At 40.4% G+C, this 24,937-nt stretch overlaps 1 protein-coding gene across 1 annotated transcript in view; it reads right to left on the bottom strand.

Annotated features, from left to right (window-relative positions):
• CREBBP (CREB binding protein) overlaps nt 1-24,937 on the bottom strand; it is a 100,493-nt gene that overhangs the window by 43,604 nt on the left and 31,952 nt on the right. Inside the window, exons 3-5 of the mRNA XM_009277507.2 lie at nt 16,866-17,042; nt 6,489-6,738; nt 5,835-5,948 (exon numbers count right to left, since the gene is read on the bottom strand). Of these exons, the coding sequence (XP_009275782.2) occupies nt 5,835-5,948; nt 6,489-6,738; nt 16,866-17,042 (541 nt within the window). The remainder of the gene's footprint in view (nt 1-5,834; nt 5,949-6,488; nt 6,739-16,865; nt 17,043-24,937) is intronic.

Below are 24,937 nucleotides of genomic sequence, written 5' to 3'. Positions count from 1 at the left end.
GAGCAACTGTATGAATTTCTTGTTGGACTTGCACATAGCACTCTGGAATCACACAATCTAAGAGAAAGACGCCTTTACACTAGCGCAAGCCAAGAAATAGGAAGTCTCTAGAAAGGTTAAATAGCACAAAACTTGCGGCACCCTGGAATTCAAAAGGCTTCAGAGGCTACTGTGACAGCAAAGGATCAATTCAGGAGCTAATAAAAATTCGAGCTTGTTAGAGAAAGATGATGATATTTCTCTGGAAAAGTTACAACAAAAAAACCCCATACGCTTTCAGCGTTGGCTGTAAATCAGAGGTACATCTCTGGAGATGGTAGAATGACCACAGGTGATGCTGAAGGTTGGGAACAGGGAAAAGGCTTCTAGCCATCCCACTGAGGACAGCCAAGTGTTTCACCATTCCTCGTGCTCTTCTGGGGAAAAAAGCTGGCACTGATCTTCTGAGGACTGCAAGCTTGGCTTGAAGCTCACACTGAAGCTAAGGCAGAGCTTGGAGAAGTCAGTCACCTCTTGTCCATGGTTTTGGGCTGAGCTTTGGCAGTGGTATCGGTTACTATGAAGCACAAGTTCAGCCCCTGTGTTAGAGCAGCTTTAGGAACCACAATCCAGCCAATTCTAGAGAAGTCTACTTAAGCAAGATCAGATTTCCAGAACTCTTATTTCTGCCCCAGACCAAAGACTACTTATAAAAACTCAGTTTGGGTATTTGTCAGAGTTGACAGTCTAAACGTCACTTTAAAAGTGACAACATGGAGAGTAAGTCTATTCTAAACAGAACCCCCCCCACACTGTTTCTTCATAAAACTACTAACATTATCATAAGGGGATAATGTCTGAAGACCACTATTGTGACTTGAAGTTTGAAAAGACTAATGATCTCCAAGAAGCTCCACATGTGTGCATGTACCTAATTCAAGCAAGAAGAACTCACTAAAGCTGGTAAACAGCCAAATGTTGCTTCAACACTTCAAACTAAAGTATTATTATTAGGGGACAGACCACATTCTTACAGCCAGCGGTACGCTTACAACATGGAAATGAGTGGCTCTGACTATTTAGTCTCAGTTTTTCTATATTTGTATTTTCACAACATCAGGAATCTGATTTTGAAGGGTTTTTTTTTTTTTGGTCTGTTTGTTCATTGGTTTTATATGAACGCGTGACATTATCTCAATCTGTCAAACAAGAAGATGGAGGAAGAGAGTATTAAATTTCCATACTGGACAGATCAAGTGCAAATGCAGTCCTTTCTGTGGCAGATACCATAGGAAATCAAGTCAATTTAAATAAATACAGCACTGAAACAGAGTTATCACATTAGGCCGCTGCTACATGAAGCAACGTCTACTGTTTGTGGGTTTGTTTGTTTTTTTAACTGACATTTTAGACATTGATGAGCTCAGGACAGAAACTACAAGTGTAAAGACAACTCTGTACAGGACTGTTCACATTCTAAATGCTTTAAAGACAATTGAGCTCTGTATGTCCCACTGTTACAGTGTCACATGTGTTTATATATCTTAAGAGCGAAAGTTCAAACAAGCAGAAGTTAAGCTGCCCCAGAACTTCCTGAACAGCCCTGATTAGGCCCTCTTGGGCATATGCATTAGGATGTAATCTAAACGATCAAACACTATCTCGTCTACAGGATTCCTGTTTCAGTGTGCAAAGTAGATAATGCTGCCTTAATGAAACTGCATTCATGTCTTCTAGAGGGGAACCCCTCCAGCCAATTAGGATTTATTTTAACCACAGGCTCCTAATGCTATTTTAAGTATGAATGCCCAGCACTTCTCTAACCTGACCACCCCAGTGAAAGCAACCTGTTAATCCATTTTTGAGAAGTCTGATTTAAATTTTTCATTTTGCTTCCAAATTCTGGAATAGAGACTTGTTCAGCAGTGTTCAAATGCTCTGTCCTGCAGCTCCTCGCTCTGCTCGTTACAGCCACTCTAGCTCAAAGTGGCTGGAGCAAAAATTCTGCTGGTAACCTTGACTCAGCTCAGCACAAGCCTGTCCTGCACCCAGAATTAGGCAGGTATACAAAAGGTAAGTGTATACGATTGTTTAATTAAAGGCTGTATCATGAATCAAATCATGGGGTAAGTAAAGATTTTATTAACAATTTAAAGGTAGGAAGTGTCAGTATTAAACTTCACCACCAATGCCATTTTAATTTTTATTTAAGTTAAGCATTAAACTAAAAGCCTTCACAGTATAGCATTGCATTAGCCAATGAATGGAACTTCTTAATCTGCGGGCTAACCATCTATCACGTGGCTCAGTGAAGTAACTCATAGCTGGTAGGTCACCATTACGTATGATTTCCAGCACTTGAAAAAACAAGAGACATTTTGTTTATAGATTTTACTGACAGTTACTGACAGTAAGACTTGAGCAAACTGGATTTCACTTCCCGTTTTCACAGGAAGCAGGCTCTAGTGAAGAAGCTGCTGCCTACTCTTTCTGAACACATTTCCCTGCACACCAATGCACTCCTTCCTTCTCCACAAAGGGTCAGTTCCCAAATGATCTACATCCAGGTCTTCTTTCATTTTCTGCCCATACCCAATAACCTACTCCCTCAGCCAGCTGGCTCCTAGTCCCTATTTCCATTTCCCTCACCAGATTCCCACCCTTCATCCCCAAGTCCACATACTCCAGAATTTCTGGCCCAGTTGTCTTTAAAATCACATTTTTAGATGAAGATTAGCTGTCTCAAATTTACTCTTTCTCAATCCAGCTTTTTCCTCACTGCGTTTTATTTAAAATTTTCCTACAAGGAAAAAAACAGGAGAGACTAGCTCCATGTCCACAACTCCACCTTCCAGTCTCACTCAACTGAACAGGGATCCCAAAGATTTTCTAGTGTCCCCTGATCCTGAAATGAAGCACATCAAGCACTGCAGGAGGATGGCCCAGGTCATAATAAATGGTGAGCACAGCACACTTATCACCACCTGTAGGGCTACAAGGGGAAGCATACCCAGTAGCTGTTTGGTGGCACAATACACACCTGCCCAGGTCAGGAACAGAAGAATTAAGAAGCTCAAGCATGTGCATGACAAGATGAATCTTCAGAAAAAATAATTGTTACGATAGAGCTATAAAGCTAGGAAATATATCAACAGCTGTTTGCAAGAGTTTGTAACTCAAATTGTGGTGGGCTGAGCAGGGAACAAGAAGTACTTCCTAACAAAAACAACCCTCCAACCCCAAAACATTTCTACCAAATTTCAAGTCATTACTTCAAAACACAGGAGTCACTGGCCTATTCAAAAGAAAAGCTTAATGTTTTAGCATGTGCAAAATAACTTTTTTTTTTTGCTGTTTTCCCCTACCCTCCCAGAGGTATACATGGTATACACAGTAAGAGCCATGTGGAACAGAAAGAATCTCAAACTTGTCCCTACACGTCCTATTAACAAGTCATGTTACTATCAACAATTACAATAAAAGACAGTTCAAGATTACTCAAAAAAAAAAAAAGCAGCTATACAAATGAAACCTGGCACAGATAGATGTTCCTTGCAAAGAATCTAAACACTAAAACATGGAGTAAGATACCCGTAAAGAAACAGCTCCATGGTAATAACCTAAAACCCAGGACTTTTTGCAGCATGCAGAGGGAATGCCCCGAGGAGTAGGAACAGAGAGCTACAAAGAGCACACAAACCATTGCACATAGGAAGGCTGGAAGAAAGCCACCATACTGCAGTTTCAGACGTGCTGAACTGCAGAACTTTCTAAAAGATCGGCACACTTTGAAGGAGCCACTTGAAAGCCCAGCACAGAAACAACAGGACTAGAAATAACAATGGTAAAATAGGCATGAGCACAGAAAGAGAGATTCTAGGACTCAAAGTCTTTAATGACCATCGCGTGGTCATTCATTCTGTAAGGACAACAGCCTGACAAAAGTAACGAGGGTCACTATACTTCTCACTTCTTTTTCCCCTTCTAAATGTTCTCATATTCTGCCATACGCAGATCCCCTCCTCCCCCCAGTTTAGTAGAATCTATAATTATTTATTCCTAAGAGAGCCAACATTTTCTTCAAGTCTTAAACTAACCTAGCTTAGGTTAGTTTTCACCTGATCAGGCACAGTGTTTTCAAATGCACATATTAACATAAATCATTTTGCAAACATTTTTCAATGCCTAAAAAGGGGTATCCTTTATAATATATCTAAACAAGTACTTTTAGTGTTCATCTTTTACCTTAAGACAAACCACGAGGTGTCAAGTGTATGACTCAGACATAATTCAGAACAAAGAACCTTGCACCTCAGCATACTAAGCTGCAAATTTTCATGGTTACTACCATTGCGTTATTAATTGAACAGAAGAAGGAGATTTCATATTTATCTCCCCCGCATGCAACAAGAGAGCCAAACTCTACACTTATGTGTTACAATTCTGTTGCATTCAAACAACATCCTGTTTGATCCCATTACAAAATTATTTTTAAGGACTGTTTTTGTTCAAGTGCCTTCTCTTTTGTTAAGTTGTATGAATGACGTAAAAACAAATACTGCACAAACTACTTTTCTACAGCAGCTTGTATTGAAAATAACAATTCTGTTGTGCTAGATGTTGTTAGCACTTTGATAACAACTGTGTAATAAGGATGTTATGCACAAATGGACCATGTCATATTAAAAAGCAAAGCTTTCAACACGTTTTTTGAAGGCCAAGCATAACTAATCACTTGCAACAAATTACTACTTTTAACACACAAGATGTATCTTGTTTTCGTTTTACCAAACTTCTCCTTGGTAAACAAAATCCTTACCTCCAAGTAGCTCTATATTTATAATTTTTTCAGTTTTGGAGGGAAAAAACACCCTCCTGAAACTGTAATGAGAGCATCCTCAATAGATAATTTGGACAGTCTTACCAGCTACTCTCCCCTCTGCCTTAATCTCACCTAACCTAGGAGCTCTTCTCTATCCTCCAAGGTTTATTAGTGTTCCTCGCTGCAGTCTCAGCCTAAATGGAAATTAGCAGAATGCTTCCAACACAATTCAAATGTACAAGCTTCGCAAGTCCTCCAGCTGTTTTCCACTTCTCAACCCTTCTTTAAATATATTTAGGCGTAACATTACTTAGACTTCTAGAACTGCTGCATCTATGCTGTAAAATGTTCTACCTTGGCATCTTTTCAAAGGATTTGATGAGAAGCAAACCTACCAACGTAAGTTCAGTATTTTCTGTTTCAGAGCAAGAGGGAAGACATGCACTAGAAATTGGCTGCCCCCAAGCATCAGTAACAGCTAAGCTATTATAAAAAACAGGCATGGGCAAAACCACTATGAATTGCAGAACTTCAGCTAGTCTATACCAGCATTAAATACACTTAATGATTAAGACACCCAGACGAGATCTTTTTTTTTTTTTTTTTTACACATTTTTGATTATTCTTAATCACTAGCACGTTGATTTAAGTTGTTTCTAGCAGCAAGAAAAATAATGAAGTAGCTTTTATCTTCCCCAAAACCCTACCTACATCCAAAACTACATTATAACCAGAATCTATTGACCTGCCTCACAATAAAACACCAGCTAGAAGTCGCCACACCCTTTAAAAACAGTTGTGCGCTTGAGCTGAGATTTTCCCTTTTCAATTATTGTGTATTTAAGTAATAAATTGCATTCACTGATCAGAAAGGAGAATTCATTAGTATATTCATCCTTATACAAGAATATTGAACAGGTATTAAGTTTGTTGGGAGTTTATCACAGTCGAAGTTTATTCCTACACTGCACATTTGATCAACTTAATTTTAACAGTACCATTCCATTGTGACAGCAGTAAAACAACTACTTACGTTGTTGATTTCTTTTGTCACTGGCGTTTTTCAAAGGAAGGCACACAGGACAGTCGTGCCGAGTACAATTCTTCCAGTGGGAGATGATTTGTCTTGAAGATGCACAATGAGCAACTGTAACAAGGAAAAGCAATAGAATTAAGGTCACTTCTTGGTTAACTCATCTCATTTTTTAAAGTAACTCTATTCTTTCTCCTTTACAGGCAATACTGTATATATAACTAAACACAGCTAAATGCAACTAGAATTTTTTGGGACCCACCAATAATGCCATAACAAAGGAAACTAGTACTAAAATCTAAGAAACTCTACATGGCTGAGTTGCAGGCAAACACATGGTGGATATTACATCCTCTTTATAGAATGGAGGAGATGAAAAAGAGGCTTTCAAGGCTACTGTTGGTACTATCCTACTTCTAGGATAGGCAAATATTGCATTCTGTTTTCTAAACTGACAACTATGAAGAGATCAGAAATGGAAACCGAGCAAAGGTAATGAAAAAGGGAGCAGCTGTTTAACTAAAGAACCAGTTTTGGCACTCATTTGTGCCAGGTATAGGGATCTTCTTGACAAGAAGAGAAACGCTGCTGACAAATACGCAAGAAACCTTACACAGCTCATTTGCAAGAGTAGCTTCAGCAACATGCTCTCACCTTGACAGGCCTTCCCAGCTTGACAGTGTGTCATGTGGTTGAGGACGTTTTTCATGGTTCGACAGTGCGGGAGAGCACAGGCCCGCACCTCTCCATTTGCTTGCTCACGCCTCTGACATTTGTGAGCGTGAAGCAGCAAAACCAACTGCTGCTGGATCAGTTTGCGCTTCTCCGGATCTGCTGTTGGTCCAGTTGCCATTGCCTGCGTCGGTACGATCCCCACTTGCTGTACCTGGGTTTGCATCTGGGACTGAGAGAACAGATAGATTAGCATCGCGTTTGCAAGTCTCAATTCTGATCTTAATCTTGTATAATAATTCGAGTATCACAAGACTATTTGCCAAGCATTCTGCTACGACTGGCTACGAGGATTATTATGCCAGTCTCCGTAGCATTCTCAAACATTTCTATTCTAACCTTGGAACAGCAAAAACGTATTGAGAGGTTCCTCTGTTAAGACATTTACAAACAATAGTTTAAATAACAAGCCATCCAAAATCTTCTGTTTATTAGACAGATCATAATTCCAACAGGAAAGAGCTCTTACCACACTTGGAGGTGAAATTCAAGTCTGTTTAGTATTATATTTTCATATTATAGGTTTTATACACTTCAATCCTAGTTTCTTGTCCCCAACAGAAGGAGGAGTCCAATGGGAAAAGACAGTCAAAATTATATGACTATTACAGTAAAAGGTAGGCTAATTTAGGCTTGGAAAATCAGTTCTTTCTTCTCACAAGTGCGTGCTGATATTCCTTTCACAGAGAAAATTTCCAAGGTAAGATGTATACAGTTTTCTTCCAGAAAGGGCCACCTAAATCTGGGTTGCACTTTGTCTACTGAAGTAAACTAGAATTAACTACAGGGTGACGCTAGGTTGTATCAGCTTGTAAAAATCTGATATCTTATTTCCAGCATCCATTCTTTACGGACACACTTCTGTACCAGTGCCCGAGCCCTGCCTGACAGAGCGTGCATACCCACCGAGATCTTCAGACTAAGACACGGCTCGTAACAGTGCGGAAGAGATAAATAGCTTCCTTAACATGTCATTTCTTCAGCACAAGTTTAGAAGCTTTTCAACTACCTTCTTGGACCTTTGAAGACCAACATATGTAGAAACCTGATTTTCAAAATTAAACACATCCACAGCCTGCAACAACTCCACTAGCAGGAGCAGATATGGGACTGCAAAAGTGCTTAAATCCCTGTGATTTGCAGCCTGAATTAATCTCATGGACAAATATGAAACTGTCCCAAGAATCACGTTGATTATGCACTGTAAATATAGGTTACCACAGAAAAGCTCACCAACTTCCAAGCTACCTAAGGAAAATCGACCATTAAAAACACTTATAAATAGAATATAGCAAGAACAGGATTATACTGGGGAGGTAACAGAGGAAATAGTTCAGTGCTGTCTACAGAACCACTGACCAAAGCCTGCTTACTACATTTAAGGAAAATCACCCTTAAGTGACAGAACACACCATTTGTAGCGCACCCTACTTTTGACCTTTGAGAAGGACTCCCCAGAAAATTCCACAGCCTACAAAACAGAGCACATTACAGCAACAAAACTAATTTTCTTAGGTTAACAAAAGGTTCCCTGGCACAAGTGCTCACTACTCCAGCAGCAAGCTTTGTCCTCAGCTTTGCCACCTGCACATCTGGTTTTAAAGAGCTAGCTTTTCTTCCGGAGAACGAAGCGCACAAGATCAAGTAGAAAACACAATGTCTGGTATTCGATGGAGGAGGTGGGGACTCTGACACTGATAATGATTATATAGTAAATCTTAAAGAGGAATTGCTGCATCTGTTTGTCTTGAGCTTGCAAGAAAAAGAGCAATAAAAGGAAAGGGGGCGAGGGAAACCCATCCACTTTTGCTCCCAGTGCATGCAGCTGAAATTAAGTCTTCCATTTCTTCTGTGAACAAATCTACAAGAGCAGACAGGTTTTGCTGAAACAGTTCTTGGGTCACAAATAGGAAACAATTAGTTCAGCCAATCTGCAGAAAAATACAGAGACCATGCCAAAAAAAATCTTGTTGGAAGCAATGTTTTCATCCCAGTCAAAGAATTGTTTCCCAAGCCAAAGTTCTCCTTTTGTTACTACCCTACCAGTTAACAGACGTGACTACAGCTGTGTCAGCTCAGATATAATGCCCTGACCCAAAGGGACTTCTTGAAGATTGAGTAGCAAAAAAGCAGAATCGTGGAGTATCAGTAGTTAGAAGAACAAGCAGTCTCGGTCCAGATGAGTGTGGGCAGGTAGGCACAAAAAAAGAACTCAGAATACTGCCTAAGCTCGATACAGTTATGTTGGTCACTATTTCAACCTTGTAAAGTCCTAAACCTGCAAATACAATGAATGATCTCTCCACCGTCTCACTTTCAAGACTGTTGACTGTTTGAGGAAGTTGATCTCTTCCCTGTTAGTTTGTCTTTTAAGAACAGTGGTCTGCGCAGGACCAGTTCAAAACAGGAGATATGCTAGTGCACTGCAGTCACGCCAAAGGTGCGTAAATCCTCTATCAACCACAGAAAACCTTCCATCCCAGAACGAGCGGGAGGCTTCACGTTGCTTCACCTGAACGACTAACAATTTTCTTGATGAAGCAAGAAATTCAGACACTTCTGCTCCCACAGTTAAAATAAATGCTTCAATGGTCAGATACAGGAGGAAAAAAAGATGGGTTTGCTTCTCTTGCTCCCTTGCTGAACGCCACCATAAACAGAACAAACAGATCAGGGGTTGAACGTCTGCTACAACCTCCGACAGAGATGGTAGCTTCATTACCAGTTTTCTAGAAACAGAGTAATACAACACTTCTATAGTGTAAAGCAGCTATTAATACCATTTACAATTACGGAAACTATATATTCATACAGGAAGACAGGTCTGCCCTGTCCCTATTCTGAAAAGCAAAAACTTCCCGTGCTTCTGGGCAGCAGATGCACAAGTATCTCATCTTCATGGACTTGGATGGACACAAAGTTCCCTGGCAGTTTTACTTTACTGAGATGACCAGTCATCCTCTGTTTTGACGTGTTTATATTCAAAGGCACTCAACATTGCCTGTCAAGATCAAACACTACGTACCCTTTCTTATAAAAGCAGGCACCAATTTCAGTAGCACTGGTAATCTTTCAACAGGTAAACAACCTGATACAGAACTCGTATCAGCCTAACATTAGGTTTTTAAAATACATTTCCTCTTCCATAATTTCTTTTTATTTCCATGTTCTTCCCTTCTCTCTGATAACAGAAGGCCACTTTCTGGAATCACTGTAATAGGACAAATCCTGCATTTAAAAAATGCCTTTTAGTTCTTTAAGACAGGTTTGTAATCAACAGTGGACCTTAGCGAGATAAATCCACTGCCACGAAGGATTACTACTTTGATACAGTTGTTTTATAGACCTTCCCTCACCCTAACCAGAAGGCAGGCAGCACTTTATACTTGGGGTTTCTCAGTCTGTTGACATCTTGGACTAGAAAAGGGATACGATTTACTAGTGACAAGAGATTTTTAACATGTCATCCACGTATCCATTTACATTATAGGCACATCCAGTCTATCAATTAAGACTTTAAAAAAACCAACCCTTGCAGTATCTGCAGAGAGTAAGGTGGCATCCTGCCTTCACTCATGCAGGAGTACATAAGGTGAAACACATCCAAACCTCTTCAGTTCCCCTTCAACCACAGGCTTAAAGTGGGATCTTGGGGGTCCCTTTCAGAGAAGGGATAGTGGGCATAAAGTGGATATACGCATGAACTGTAATTCTAATTAGCAACCTTTTATCTGAATTAAGTATTCACAGTGTGGTCAACTCCAATCATGTACCCCACATATCTACACTATTATCGAAAGAAGTCCTTCCTGCAAATAGGGATTGCAGGAATGCTCTCATAAGCATTGAACCAGCTCTGCACAGCCCAGGAAGCACTCTTCTGTCACAAAACTGCAATGAGAGCTCAAGCAGCAGCTATCTGATGGCATCAAGGAAGGAGGCATTTCTCAGTGTTGTCACTTAATGAACCCAAGCTTTCTCCAGTGACTACCAGAGCTTCACTGTGAAAGCGACACAGAACCAGTTTATACTTCTTGCAGTTCACTCTCATATTCTCCACGTGGATGGTGGTTTCTCTGGTTCCACCAGTTACTGTTAACAAGCATGGTCTCAACAGCCTGGTCCTATCCACACAGGAAGAATCCTTGTGACACCAGGAATCTGAAGGTCTGCTTTGGCTCCAGAGATCCATGCACGCACAGAACAGGCTGACACGACTGGAATACAAGCACAAGCGCTTGCGTTTGTGCCCAATAACGCTACAGTGCTGTATTTTCTCATCCAAGTAGCAGGAGGAATCAGAATCTGAGTCTGTATGGTGGGCAGAAGACTTGAAAGGGGAAAAAAGTCTTCCTGAACTGGACACAGCCTCAGAAAGTGGTCATGCTCTCTGGAGAGAGATCAATTCCGGTGGCAAGAAATTATATTAGCCTGTTAGTAGCACTAATCTGAGAGCTTGCAACGCGGCTAGCAAATGAGAAGAGAGGTAAGGTGATACTCCCAGCTCCTGCATACAAAGCCAATACGATGCACGGTCTTAACATGAAGAATAAGTTCAAAACCCAAGGTTTATTTCAAAGCTCTGGCATTGACATGGCTACAGGCAGAGTTTTCATATCAAGAGTGAAGAGGAAGATTTCAATCTTCCAACTTTCACTTAGCACTATGGAGTAAAACTTCCACCTCTGAAGCTGGTACTGGGGAGTGAGCCTCGCGAGCCCACAGCAACCACAAAAGGCAAGAAGGCTCCTATGGTCATGCCATAGAAGGAACCTGAATAGTTGGTCCTAGAGACTGTCCTCAGCGCACCTGGCTTTTAATTGCTAAAAGAGTTTTCTTCTAAAACCAGCAAATGCCTCAATATTACGCAGTTGAGACTGCTGGGAACCAAGGCTGGATCAACGTCTTTCTTAGGGATAAGCTTTTGGATTTTTATCTCCTTGTCCTTCTGATTTGAAGGACCAGCAAATGCCAAGAAACACACAAAGAAGCGTTTCAAAGCAACAAAAAGGGACAAAACTTGATGCAGGAATCTGCAGACAGAGTCCAGCTCTCACATACAGAAAGTTACCCGAACAAAATTTTAAGAGAGGTTTATATAGGATTTACTGAGTGATAAAACAGACTGAGGAATGATCAACATTAAAAACCCCAAATAGCAAATCTGTGGATAAGAAACAAATGAGAAGTTTGTAAGTGAAGGAAAGCCATGCTGTCAGAGTGCCGGCTATGGAGTACTTCACCTCAACTGCTGGAAGAGAGTAGAAATGGCAATGGATATTCTCCACCACGTATATTCGTATTTGGGAGACGGAAGAGTGGAACATGAGCCAGAGTGCTCGGAAAGAGCAGATCCTCTTTTCAGCTCGCTTTTGCCAGTCTGGCACCATTATTTAGGGACGGTGCAGAAACTAAAATGTTCCACCATTCAAAGCAATACACGTTCCCAGGATGAACTCCTGCACCAAGAGGACAGAGATGTCTACTCTGCTCCCGACACAGTAACACAGTTTCTCTGGCACTGAACACTATCTGTTAGATTTGTTTCCAGGTTAAGATCTTTTCCATTAGAAGACCATGGCTAAGCAATATAGACAAGAGCTTTTCCCAGCTGTTCGCTAGGCTGCTGCTCCACTTCAAATCAGGTGGGATTTTCTTGAGGAAGAGAAGGAGTGAGCATGCCTGGGAAAGAGAAACTTTTCAGAGTGCAGGCCAGGGCAGGCACAGGGAAGGTGAGCACAGCAAACAGCAAGCCCACCTGAGACTGGGAGCCTGCTGATGAGAGCAGGAAGCAGACACACAGCATGCTTCTGGGGCAACAGTCACAGACCTTTCCTGCAGTGAAAGAGAAGACCGAGTTTGCTGCAAGAGAGGAAAAAAATCACTGAAAGGTTAAGAAAGCAAGCCTTCCTCACTATAAGGACACAATAGACAGATTTTTCATAAAGCCTTTTATTTCCAGTCTCTAGACTAAAATACGAGTTGTCTATTTTAAGTAGCTACAGTTCTACTTGTTCTAATTAAACTTGGCCTCCGAGTTTAAAAGCTTTCTTCCTCTCTCTAGGAGGCCTGCAGCAAGGCACACCTAAGACCTCCCTATACCCCAGTCTTAAAGATCATTGTTTTCCTCTCTTCTGACCAAAATCTGTTAATAAAGAAATCCAAGGGACATAAAAAGAAACAGAGAAGCAAGGAACATACATAACAGAACACTCGAGATGCAGTTTAATACGAGATCAGAAAAAAAAATGCACGAGAAGATGTGCCGCTCCAATTCTAAGTCAAGAGAACCGAAGAGAAACGATTTCCTTAGCTTCCAAAAAGTCATATTCTCTCAACTCCATCTGCTGGTCATAAGGGTAACTGTGAAACCAAACTGGTGTCTGGAAGCAAAACTTCACACATTGTACTCCTAACCCATGTAGAAATACTAGATTTACTGGTATGTCCATGAAGAAACCATCCATCACCACCCTTGGAATGTGCAGCGCTGCAGACACCGCAAAGCTTCAGCAAGTTTGATGGAAAGGTCTAACAGGGTTCCCCCCACTGACAGCACATCCTGGAGCCTGGGTACTCCGAAAACAAGAGGCTCCTGGCTCCCGTACAGGCTGCACACTGTGCTGAGTGCCAAAGTGCAGAGCATGGCTCACTTCCACAGTCCAGAGATTTTGCATGATCTCACCGCAGCAGAGCATTGCCAATCCTGCATTGAACAATTTAAGTGACACTGAATCTCGATAGCGTGTCACCAAAACTTCCAACAACGTCAGAAGCAACATCTTTCTTTTGGAAACAAGTCATTCACTCAAGATTTCAAGCTGCCCATTCTGTAAGGAAAACTGATTGTATTCTGCAACAGTCACACAAAGCAAAAGCTAGTAGGTTGTTCGGATCCACAGTTAGGAAAACAAACCAACCAAACAAAAATCAATCCATCCGGCTGGCACTGAAAATTAATACCTTAATGCTGACCTTTTAATCATTTTAATACCATAAGGTTCGTTACTTCTTTCCTAATTAAAGACATTAAACCAAATGCGCTTCTCGGGGTCTAGTTAAGGTCATGCTTAGAACAAGGGCTGGAAGATGCAATGAACTAACACTTCTGAGAACCACTTCATTTGGAAGGCAGGGAGTGAGAGTGTTGTTCTTAGGAGAGTGGTAGCCTGAATTTGGATTAAAAAAAAAATCCACTGCTGTAGCAGAGGTTTATCCTGGCTGCCAGCATGAGGGTTATGCCTGGAAGTGAGAAAACTCCTGGTTAGTGTTTGGGACAGGGGTGCCACACATAATGATGTTTAGAATAGTGTGCATTAAGAAACACACTCGTCTTTTGCTTTAATTTTGCAGTGTACACATAAGGTTACAGAGAAAGGCAAAAGACTGAAAGGAGTATTCAGAAAATGAGATGCTTTTCAGGACCAAGGGGTCTTCAGACAACGGCTGCACCTTTCTATTTCCTCTTCTCTTATTTAGATATTCTTAGTGGTAACCAAGGTGTTCAACGTCATGCTGGAATCTGGTTTCCTGCCTCAGACATGCCACATATAACCCATGTTTTCATTCACATGGGTTTGTCTCTCACATGGAATAGTACTTTTGGGGCCCTTTAACATAAGGATAGTAGAGGGCTGGTTAAGCAAGATACGTGGTTCCAATCATCTCACAAAAAACCCTGGAGGTCTTTTTAAAAAGATGTATTTGGTCTTTCGCTTGCTGTAGTAGATGGAGTTTGAACTGATCCTTTACAGGTTCGTTTTTGATAGACGGTAAGATAACACTACACCCTTTTCCACTTCACTCCTGCCTCCTTCAGGAAACAGGACAGACCATGTCTCCAGCTGACCACGCACAAGGCCAAATACATGAAATCAAACCGCCATCTCTAGGGTTCTAAAGCATCATGGGACATAGCAAATGGCGAAGGGATTGCAGCAAGAAAGCATGGCGTAATAGTTCAAACACTGCAACTCTGCTCTGGGGAGCTGCCTCTGTCACAAGCAACTTTTCACAAGTGCCATTTGGGGTCGTATTTTAGTTGCCCAATGTGAGAGAGACATCACTTCCATGAGTTATGGGAGCACACATCTAACTGACGTGAATGTTATTTTACCCTTAGATAATGTCTTAACATATGAAATGAGGAAGGCTTTAGCAAGCCAGAGCCTACAAACCTCAAGTTCAGAGTCAGCAGATTCTTCCAGTCTTACTGTCTTTGTGCCCCTCAGCCTCATATTTAAAACTGGGGCAACACATCTTTATCTCAGAGAGGCACTGTGAACATTAACTAATCCAAAGTATATGCCTGCTGCAGTGATGACTGCCACAGAAAAGACTGTTTGGAAAAGACTGGCTGAGTGAAATATACTACTACATACAGTCAACAAGGCCCACAGCTACACACTGAGCAGCAAAAATAGAACAAAATGTTGACTATATGCTCTTTCAGAGGGCACTGTTCATATTGTATGCTACTGAATAAAGCAAAGTCCCTGTGGAAGGAATAGCATATGGCCATGTACGTACTACTACCAAATAATTACACTGCCTTACCCACTGCTGCCAAGTAAAGGTTAAAATTCAACAAGTCTGACATCTCCTTTTAAATTCTTGGCTTTGCAATAAAAATGTTTGGATGGAAACTTCAGTTTTTAAAGACAAAAGTTCCACCCCCATCAGGACCGCAATCAAACTCTAACCACCACATGATCCATAAGCAGGGTTGAGACCTTTTGGCTCGACAGCACAGATGTCTATCAGCTGAAATGGCTATTACTCTCCGTATTGGCTTGAGGGAGAAAAAGATATATTGGACATATGAAGCTTTTGACACCTGAGAAACAAAGAAAGATGGTTTTGATTGTCCTCTCAGAAGACAACTGATATTTTTGACATTTTAAAGAAACTGCAATTGATAGTACTGGGAATGTAAGTTTCCCCTACTTTCTTCTGTCTCTTGGACAAGACAGGAGAAAGGAAACTGAAAGTTTTTTCTTTTACTTCCTCCCCCACCACTAGACAAGCCTTGATAGCAAATGCCTTTTTTATTCCACCTGAATATCTGCTATTACTTCCTACACTAGTAAGCGAGTACATTAAGATTTAGGCTTCCCAAAACCTGACTTTTAAATGAGCACAAAATTAGGCTTTAGAATCATCCAGTCCCTGAGATGAATACAGCACTTTGGGCAGATTTGCAGGTTCTCTGCAGAATCAGGGCAATAATTCATTTGCTTTACATCTGATCCAAACTTAAAAAAATTTAAAAACAAAATTAGAATAGTCATGCAGCAAATTGTCTTTTACAAATATTCTGCATGAGTGCAACTGGTATTCTGAACATGGTCTTAATCTTGGTCACCAGCTCCTTTCCATAGTCATAAGCAGCAAATGACAGATGATATTAAACAAAGATTTCACAGTGTAACTAAAGGAAAATTAGGAAGTGGTCTCTAAAATCAGGAGAAAAGAGGAAGTTTATTACATCCTGTTCCCTCTCATATATAGCCTTATTACTGACAGGCAGGTAGCAAACTCACTGATGGAAGGACAAGTATTGCTTGTACCAAAAAATAGCTGGTTTTCTAGTTAAATTAAAAAATAAGCAATTTGCATCTTATGGAAGGTTTTACAAGTTTCTATAGTAACTGCTATCTTGTATAAGAATATAAAATGCAACAAGCTGGAGTTTCCATAGAAACGACACAAGCAGTTTGATTAATACACAGACATACTGAGACAAATGGGAATATTTAATTTCTCTTTATAAAGAAAACTCTAGTAAACAGAATACTACAAACTTGGACAAGGTATCCTAAGAAGAACTATTCTCATGAGCTTGTGAGCTGCAAGTCATGCACAATATAAACTGAGAAGCATGCCGTGTGTTTACCACATTAGATTCAAAGGATATGAAAGGTACTACTTAGTTTCAGGAAGCTGATGATTTATCCAACACATTCTAATTGATTTAGGAATTTAAATCTACAAACAGCACTTACAGAGAAGACATTTTCATCTGGTTTGGAACTAAATGTACCAGACAAAATGAAAGGATGTAATGCAATTCTTACATGAAAACACTGTGATTGCTTAGAAAGCTAAATTACTGCATAAAAACATACACAAACTTTCTACACACACTGCAGAGCAGTAGTGCGGAACCATGGGGCAACTCTGATGTTTAAATGACCATGGAGAAGTAGTCCAGTAACACTGCAGAAGCTGTATCACCCAAGAACTTAGAATGCACTATCAAGACATAATGAATAAGGGAAACAGGCAGGTACAACTCACCATATTTGGCACACTGGTGACGGGAGTACTCTTGATGTCGGCAGGAAAGGGAGACAAACTATTTGCCATGCCTGGCTTGTTTGGTAACTGAGGATTCACTCCTGTAGCTCCCATCTGCTGTCCTCCAGTTTGACTGAAAGGTTGCCCAAAGGGACTAGTGCTACCTGTCATTCCCATCTGGAAAAGAATGAATGAAATTATAGTAATTTCCTTGATTCCGAAGGGACATTAAAAAAACCCCAGAAAACATATGTCAAATATCCATCTTTGCATTCACAGAGACCAAATTTGGGTTTAAGTTCCTCAATATTAAATTCTCAATTTCACAACTTCAATCAAATTTAAATTAAATTTAAAAAAAAAATTTACAGATTTACACAGCTGTGTGTGTCTGAAGTCTTGCAATTCAACTTACAAAATCATTGTGCAAATGCAAAGGAGAAAACGAGATTATCCTTCCCAATCTGCATTGACAGAAATTATTTTTTCCAACACTGCAAAAACTTTTGAAAACCAAACAAACCTCAAATCCTGTAATACTTTGTGCGTTCTGTGCACAAAGCACGACTTTGTACATAGACTAGAAGGGAAGGGAATATATAGAGGCATCTAGCAAATGCTTATCTATTTAAGTTTTGGTACTTGAGGAAAAACGTCTGAACAAAAGGACATCTATCTAAGGCTGACATCCTTGACAAATTACACCCCCAAAACTCCTTAAGAATAAGCTAGCAGAAATACATTCCCCCTGAATAAGTAAAGAGCACACTGTCCACCCAGAGAGCCATTTCGCCTGAAGAACGGTCAAGAGGAGTGGTGAAATCTCTATTACTTGAGCCAATTAATATTACACTGGACAAAAGGTCCTGAAAAGACATTTTAGAAGGAATTTACTTCTTTCAAAGAGGATAACTAAGACTAGGACCCTCCTTCCCCCCTCCAAATAAAGAGGAAATAAAAGTCGACAGATCATGTTTGTGCCGCCCCCCACCCCGCACTAGGAGGACTTCTAGATGACTTTATCACCTGTCAGAATGTCTTAAATATAAATCCAACCACTGAGCAAGTCTTTATTTCAAATATTAAATCCTATTTTCCCCTTCCTTTGACCTCTCCAGCCCTTCCTTACACAACACACTGGTTTTCCATGGTCCTAGTTTTTTCACTTCCCTTACCAGCAGGGATTCAGGACTATTCCTGTGGCTGGAAGAGGGACCGTGCACGTCAGCTTATCAGTGTAACAGCCTCATAATAAGGAATTGCTCAGTGACTGCTTTTTCATGCTTACAGGAATCAGACTGAATGACCAGTCGATGAAGCACTGGTTAAGAGCAGTAAATTATGTCGGGGCAGAGTCCAATAAACACAATTTGACCATGCCTTGTCCTTTTTGTCAGTGTACTTTGTACACTTGGGTTTCAGACAGCTGGCCCAGCCGCACTCGAAGTTGCTTTACGTTAGGCAATACTCCCTCAACCTGCATCCTGCAGAGTGACTGTTGCCAGATTCAGGCCTTTTTCCACTGTACAAAATGTTGTATCTTTATAGTGGGTCAGATTCTTCTGTATACACATTAAAAAAAAAAAAGCTGTTACTTGGCAATGTAAGAGTTTATCATGTATGTGCTGTGTTCCAGAGCAAAGTTGAATAATTCAGATAGCATATAAGACCAAAAAACCCCAATTGCTTAACAGCATCAAAAGCTTAGTAATAAAGACTGCTTTTAAAGAAAAGTGGTATTGGCTACTATCACATTGCACAAATAACAAGACTTATTTTCTGTATTTCTGTGTTTGTTTTGTAGGACTGTATGTTCAAAGAAATTAGTTTTTTTCATTACTATTTATTACAACATGTATTTTGACAGCCTTTCTCTGAAGAATTAATAGCAAAGTATTTAATAAACTTACCTACTCATCTTAACCCACTATTTCAGACAAGGTATGAGAAAGGATAATCTGATGTCTACAGCTATTCATTCATACTGTGATGGTCTATCAGAATAACAGTGAAAAAAATTTCCAAAACTAAAAGTGAGATTCTGAGAAAGTAGCTTATGACCAACTATAAACCTTTCAGAGGCCAGAAATAGGAACATTAGCTGTTTGGCCATTATTCATTTTCCCCTTGTGTCCAAGTCCCCAACTACAAACTTCATTTGTCTGCAATGAAGACTTGGCCCTTCTAGTCTTCTTTGAACTTGCTTGCAGGTTTGGTGGAGTTAAAATTGAATAATATATTGACTATTCTGGCAAGCACCGCTTTGCTACAACTTCCTACGAGCACTACAGCCACCACCGCAACTGTGAAAGCACAGTGGTGAGCCCAAACTGGGAGAGAGAAATGCTGCATACAGGAACCTATTTCCACTACTTCCATGGCCCTGCTTGGGCCACACCAGCCTGCAGGAGACAGCGCGAGCAAAGTCCTTCTTAGACCTTGCAGCTTAAGGCTGGAGCACACTCAGCCGCCGGGGAGGAGGCGGAAAAGATCCAGTGCAGACAACGAAGTTGCCTAGCACGGATGTGCTGAGCCTGTGCAGCGTAATGTTATAAGCCTCTGGCAGAATCTTAAACACAGTTGAATTTTCAGAAAGCAGAAGAGAGATTTTTCTTTAGGCAGTGAGAACGCTATGCAAATTTTACACCGAATTTAAGTTCTTTCTCCAAAAGAAAGAGAGACATGTTCTTCATCTCATTTCATTACCAGGAAAGATTAACTTTTTTGTATTAAAGGAAAAATGTTTAAAAATAGATTTTTAGGAAAAATATTACAAATATTTCGGTCTCAAAAGACAAAGAACAGAAAATTTCATTTTAAGTTTGTTTAAACTCTAAACCGCTAGAACATCCCAAAAGCACCAAGGAACTGCAATCCTAACAGGTACCGCATGGTTGGTTTATCATATTTTAATATTTCCTTTTCAATAGGTCTTGTTATTAAACATATCACAACTCTGTACAACAACAAAGCAACCTTTCAAGTTTTCCAAACTGAGTGCTTAATATGATGAGGATAATTTTTCCTTTTCTAGGTGGTCATTAAGTAATAAATACTTGATTGAAATTTTAAGAAGTGCCTTGCTGTTCTGGAAGCAGAGTAGCTTCCATGTGAATTTTTTTAAACCTGCTCTCTGCCACATGGTATTTCAATGTCTAAAGCTGTGCTTCAATAAGTGAAAGGAACCTAAGGCTAAAGAGTTACAGCAGTCTACAACTTTTAAAAAAACAGCAGAAAGTTTGATAAGATTGTAAAACATTAGACATGCCCTTTAACCTACGCTTCATTTTTGTAAATTACTGCCACTGAAACAAACTGCCAAAGGCTTTGTTCTGTTTGAAAACCATCTTAAAAAAAAAAATAAATATCTGAAAAGGTGGAAAGACCTATCTTTCTTATGTGGCAATCCCTGAAGTAAATATGGAGACAAAAATCAGGAGGGACCATACACCAGACTAGTTTATTAAAGCCCATAGAAGTTCATAGTTTCAGGTTCTTTTAAATGTAGTTTTGCCTCAGAGGAGTTAATCTTATTAACAGGACTGTGATTTCCAGAGGCTAGGAGACATGCACAACACAGTGCAAGAACTGCTCTAATGAACTCTTATCTATTTATAAGAGTTTTCAACCTAGGCTGGGATCAACGAGGAGTTTTAGTGGTAGAACAACCTGCCGCCAAACAGCGTTAAGATCAACAGCGTTTCAGAGCTGTTACTGGTAACCTGAGGAGCAGCTCGGCATTTATTCCAGCAGCAACCACCTCCAGCAAACGCAGTCAGGTAGGGACTCCAGCAAAGCAAACCACTGCCAGCTCCTCACCGGTGGGAAGGCAACAAATAGGAGGTGGAAGAAAAGGAAGAATCAGGCAGAACCCCTGCATATCAAACACTGAAAGACATCTGAGTGCGTAAGGCATTAACTGCATTTCCTGGTTAATTATCTGAACGTTGAGATCAGGTGACCTTCCGTAAAACTTTATCTAAACCACTGCTAATTGAAATCTCAAAAAACTACTGGCAAATATGATCAGATGATAGAGCCTACACGTAGTAAAGATTTTACGCTGCTTATTCATTCTGCAAGCCGAAACCAGCAGCTCCGAAGCAAACGAGTCAGAAGGCTCAAACGCCGCAGCTCCTGCCTCTGCCCGCAGGTTTTTTCCTATGTGAAATGAGGGGGCAGGTGGGGAAATGCAGATACTCAGAAGACCTTTGTTTTTATATTTCTGAAACAGAACTCTGATCTCAAATTAGGTAGTTCAGGGGAAGATTACTAGGTAGTTACAAGTCAGCAGAGAAGATAAATCAGCAAGAACATGCAGTACGGTGTTAGCAGCCTGGTAAGAATGGTCATTTTCATGTGGGACTCTGAGCCATCACAAAGACTTGTATTTTGCTTAAAGTTTGTTAAATTTACTTTCCTGAAAGCAACAAAAGAAAAAGGCAATCCAGTGTGAGTTGTTTCTTTTTCCACCTGCAATGAATGGGCATGGATGTGTATCACAGGGCTACTCAAGCTTCAACATACCAGCATGGTAGCCGGTGCACTTCCATTACAACAAAAGCAGAAAGCTTCTCTCCAAAAACCTGGGTTATGCTGCAGTTCACTCCCATTTTGTTCTAAGCTTAAGGATGTTCCCTCCCCTGTTGCCTTCTCTATCAGTTCATTCAACTGTCATTCATCTCCTTTCCTCTCTACCATTTCTGCAGGCCACATTCTCTGCACTCCTTCATCCTGGGGTGGCTCCTTTCATCCCACCTCATCCTCCGGCAACTCACGTTTTATACTCGTGTTTCTGTGTTATAATTTTGTGCAACTCTTGCTTCTTGCCTGGTTCTTTGTGGTCACAACTGCAATGACTTCTGATGGAGTAAAGCAGACTTTCACAAGCAAGGTGTTTTCTACGCAGCTGTTCCATCAATTGCAATGGGGGAGATGCAGGGGTGCTATAAACTGCCCCAGCACAGAACTGCCAGTCAAGCCTAGAAGTGCCTGAAGAAGTAATATGATTAATGCAGGACACCAGCTTAAAACACATTATTTCTACTCTAAAACAGTTCTTCTCAGAAATATGATGCTACTCTCCTTTAATGGAAAAGATGCATTTAATTTAATAATTCTGCTATCCCAGAAAGACAAGCAGATTCTGTTCCCTTTTTTATCACTATGGCAACTCTCTAAGATACTGGAATCTATTACTGACTGTGGATAGGAAATAGGGTATTTCACTCTACTCTCCCAAGCGAAGGAACGCACAAACTTCCAAGCTGAAAAAAGAAAAACTTAAAACCTTTGTTTAGCTGACTTGGACTACACAAGACATCTCGCACTGCAATGTTTTGAGCAGCAGGTGTGGGAGGTACTTCTCTTTGTTTTGCTTTTTAGTTATTTTCAGAGCAGAACAGCAATCCCAATTTCCTCTAGTTCCAGGAGTTTCACAGATATTATAGATCAAGTCTGTGACCAAATCTATAAACCTCATCTGATGGTGCAACTCAGAGTTGATATGACAGAAATGAGAAGTTCACCAATCTAATTTAAAAAGATACCTTAGGACCAGACTGGATCTTCATACTATGCCATTTCTTCTATTTTTAAAGCTTACTCTTTTCCTCCCTTCTTTATCACTGTTGACATACCACAGTACTTCTTCCTCTAGCCCAGCATCAAGGAGCTACTCCCTCTTTGTACATGGAGCGTCTAGGCCATAAATAAACCCTGTCCTTTCCTCCTACTCTAAGTTTTTATTAACTGTCCCTTCACCTCTACCACTACAGCCAGTTCTCTCATTCGAGCAGCCAGAGTTACTTCATTACCACACATTCCTCTGAGGCTCCCAGGACGTGCAACCAATACAACATGCTGCAAAAACCATTCACTGTTACAAGCACATCATTTCCTGTTAACAATCCCTTTTTTAGCTTCCCCTCCAACATGCTGTCATAAACCACAGAACCGTATACTGTTCTGCTCCTTGCTACCCATTTTCCTTTGGGAAACTCTGCTCTCCTCTGTTGCCCCAATCCACCTTTCACTCCAGGGTTTCCAAACTTAATAAAAGGTCTGGCAAGACAGACTGAGTTCACTATCAGTTTTCCTGCAAGAGAGAAAACATCCTCATTTGCAGGCACATGCCAAGGAGCAGCACCTACCTCTGACAACACTCCTGGGTTTGTATCTTACACCACTGCTGCCTACATAAAGTTAATGCTATAATTTTTTTTTTTTATATTAGTTGGTCCAGACAGATTAGTCCAGAAGAAAAACCCCTAACTTATCTCTAAGTTAAATGTTGGTTTTCATTAAGTTTTGAAGCACTGACTCTTCTGTACAAAAATGGAAGAAGGTTATTCTGGCCAAGTATTTAAAAACAAACCAAAACAATACCGCTAGATGTGGACTAGCCTAACAGCAGAAAAAATACTGAAAGGTTGGTATGAGAATCAAAGAACTCAAAGCAGCGTGGGTTCAGCGGAAAATAAGCCTGGCTGAAGTAATCTGATTATGATCCAATCCTGTAAACTAAAAATAGTTATCATTAATATTCAATTCAGTACCTACTAGATTTTTAACTAGAAAACGGTCCTAGAAAGAAAGGAAGCAAGCTAGACAAGCTTGGCCGGACTTTGAAAGCTGTGAATCTGCAAAGTGCTTGAACAACAAATCTGAGCTCTCAATATGACAACAGGAGGTATGAAAAGAAGACTGGGTATGCGTAAAGCAACATCTTTATGCATTTGGCTTGATGTGAATGCTATTGTAATGACGACGATCATGCTGTATTAGTTCTTCAGGAACAACATGTAAAAATGACAGGATTCAGAGAGGCCTCGAGAACTATTCAAAGGACTAAAAGGCATGGCTAAAAGTCTAATTGCAATCTAATAGCTTAATTTATTCAGCTTACTATTTAAGCTTATTAATTTGCTTATCTTATTAAGTCAAGGACTGAAGTGATCCTAAAGTACCGATTTTGGGAATAGAAAGGTGCTAACAAATATTTTCTATTTAGCAAAGACACATCAACAGGTAAGAGCTGAAGCTCTATATCTTCAAAGCAAAAATTAGAAAAAAAATTAAGTGACCAAATACCACTGAAATTCTTAAGATTAATATAATCTTTTATCTAAATAGTGTGTGCTTCTACTCATCAACAGGAATTAATTCACAAAAGCCATAAGGCCTATAATCAGAGGTATCATGTCTGACTTTGTATCACTGTCATTTTTATATGTTTAATTATTTATAAAATAGAACCTAATAATAGAAAGGGAATTAGAAGTTCCCTTCTGCTTGTCTAGAGACAACACAGAAACGTGACCAAGCTGCCAAGTCCATTAACCAAACCCAGAGACAAGTATCGAAGTCCAGGAAAGCAGAGGTGCAGAACAGAAGCCAAAAACTGTATCAAACTATTGTATCCTCCTCTGCAGCGCAGAACCGTATTAGACCGAGCATGGCTAAGTGCAACTTCAGATGATTGCTCTTCTAATGACACGAAATCAGAGACAGGGTGGACTGCAAGACAGAATTTCATTCATTCACGCAATCCAGCAGCAATTAAGTTGCCTCTTCAGACTGATGTTGATTGCAGGATCACAAAACCAGTTATGTTGTTAGCTAGGTATCCTAAGGAAACTGGGCTTAAGCAATAGTGCTGTGACAATCAGTGTCCCGTCTCCTCCCACTTCCGCAAATCAATTTTTCTCTAATCACTTTGGAAATCACTGGTCAATTTGACCCACTTTAGTTAAAGGTCTCACAGATAATTAAGTTCCTAAGATTGCTGAGTAGAGAGATGGACAGGTAGATTATGACACTCAGATTAACATGTCCACAAAGAAAAAGCACAAAGACCTCTGCCGTTACCCGCTGCGTTACGCAGCAGACAGCATATCCAGGGCTCTGAATGAGCCACCATTATTGCCAGATTTGTCCTGTCAGCACCTCAGAAAGATTATCTGAGGACATGGGAGGGAGCTGAAAGCACGATAGGAAATGGTTTAGAAGACCCTTGGGGAGGGGTGCTGTGAAGAACTACAGCCTCTATAGTGGCAGGGGGGGGGGAGAAG

Source organism: Aptenodytes forsteri, unplaced genomic scaffold, assembly GCF_000699145.1.
Source record: "Aptenodytes forsteri isolate BGI_AS27 unplaced genomic scaffold, ASM69914v1 Scaffold26, whole genome shotgun sequence".
NCBI classification, from domain to species: domain Eukaryota; kingdom Metazoa; phylum Chordata; class Aves; order Sphenisciformes; family Spheniscidae; genus Aptenodytes; species Aptenodytes forsteri.
The sequence above is the reverse complement of the archived record's forward strand: the minus strand, read 5'-3'. Positions and strand labels throughout refer to the sequence as shown.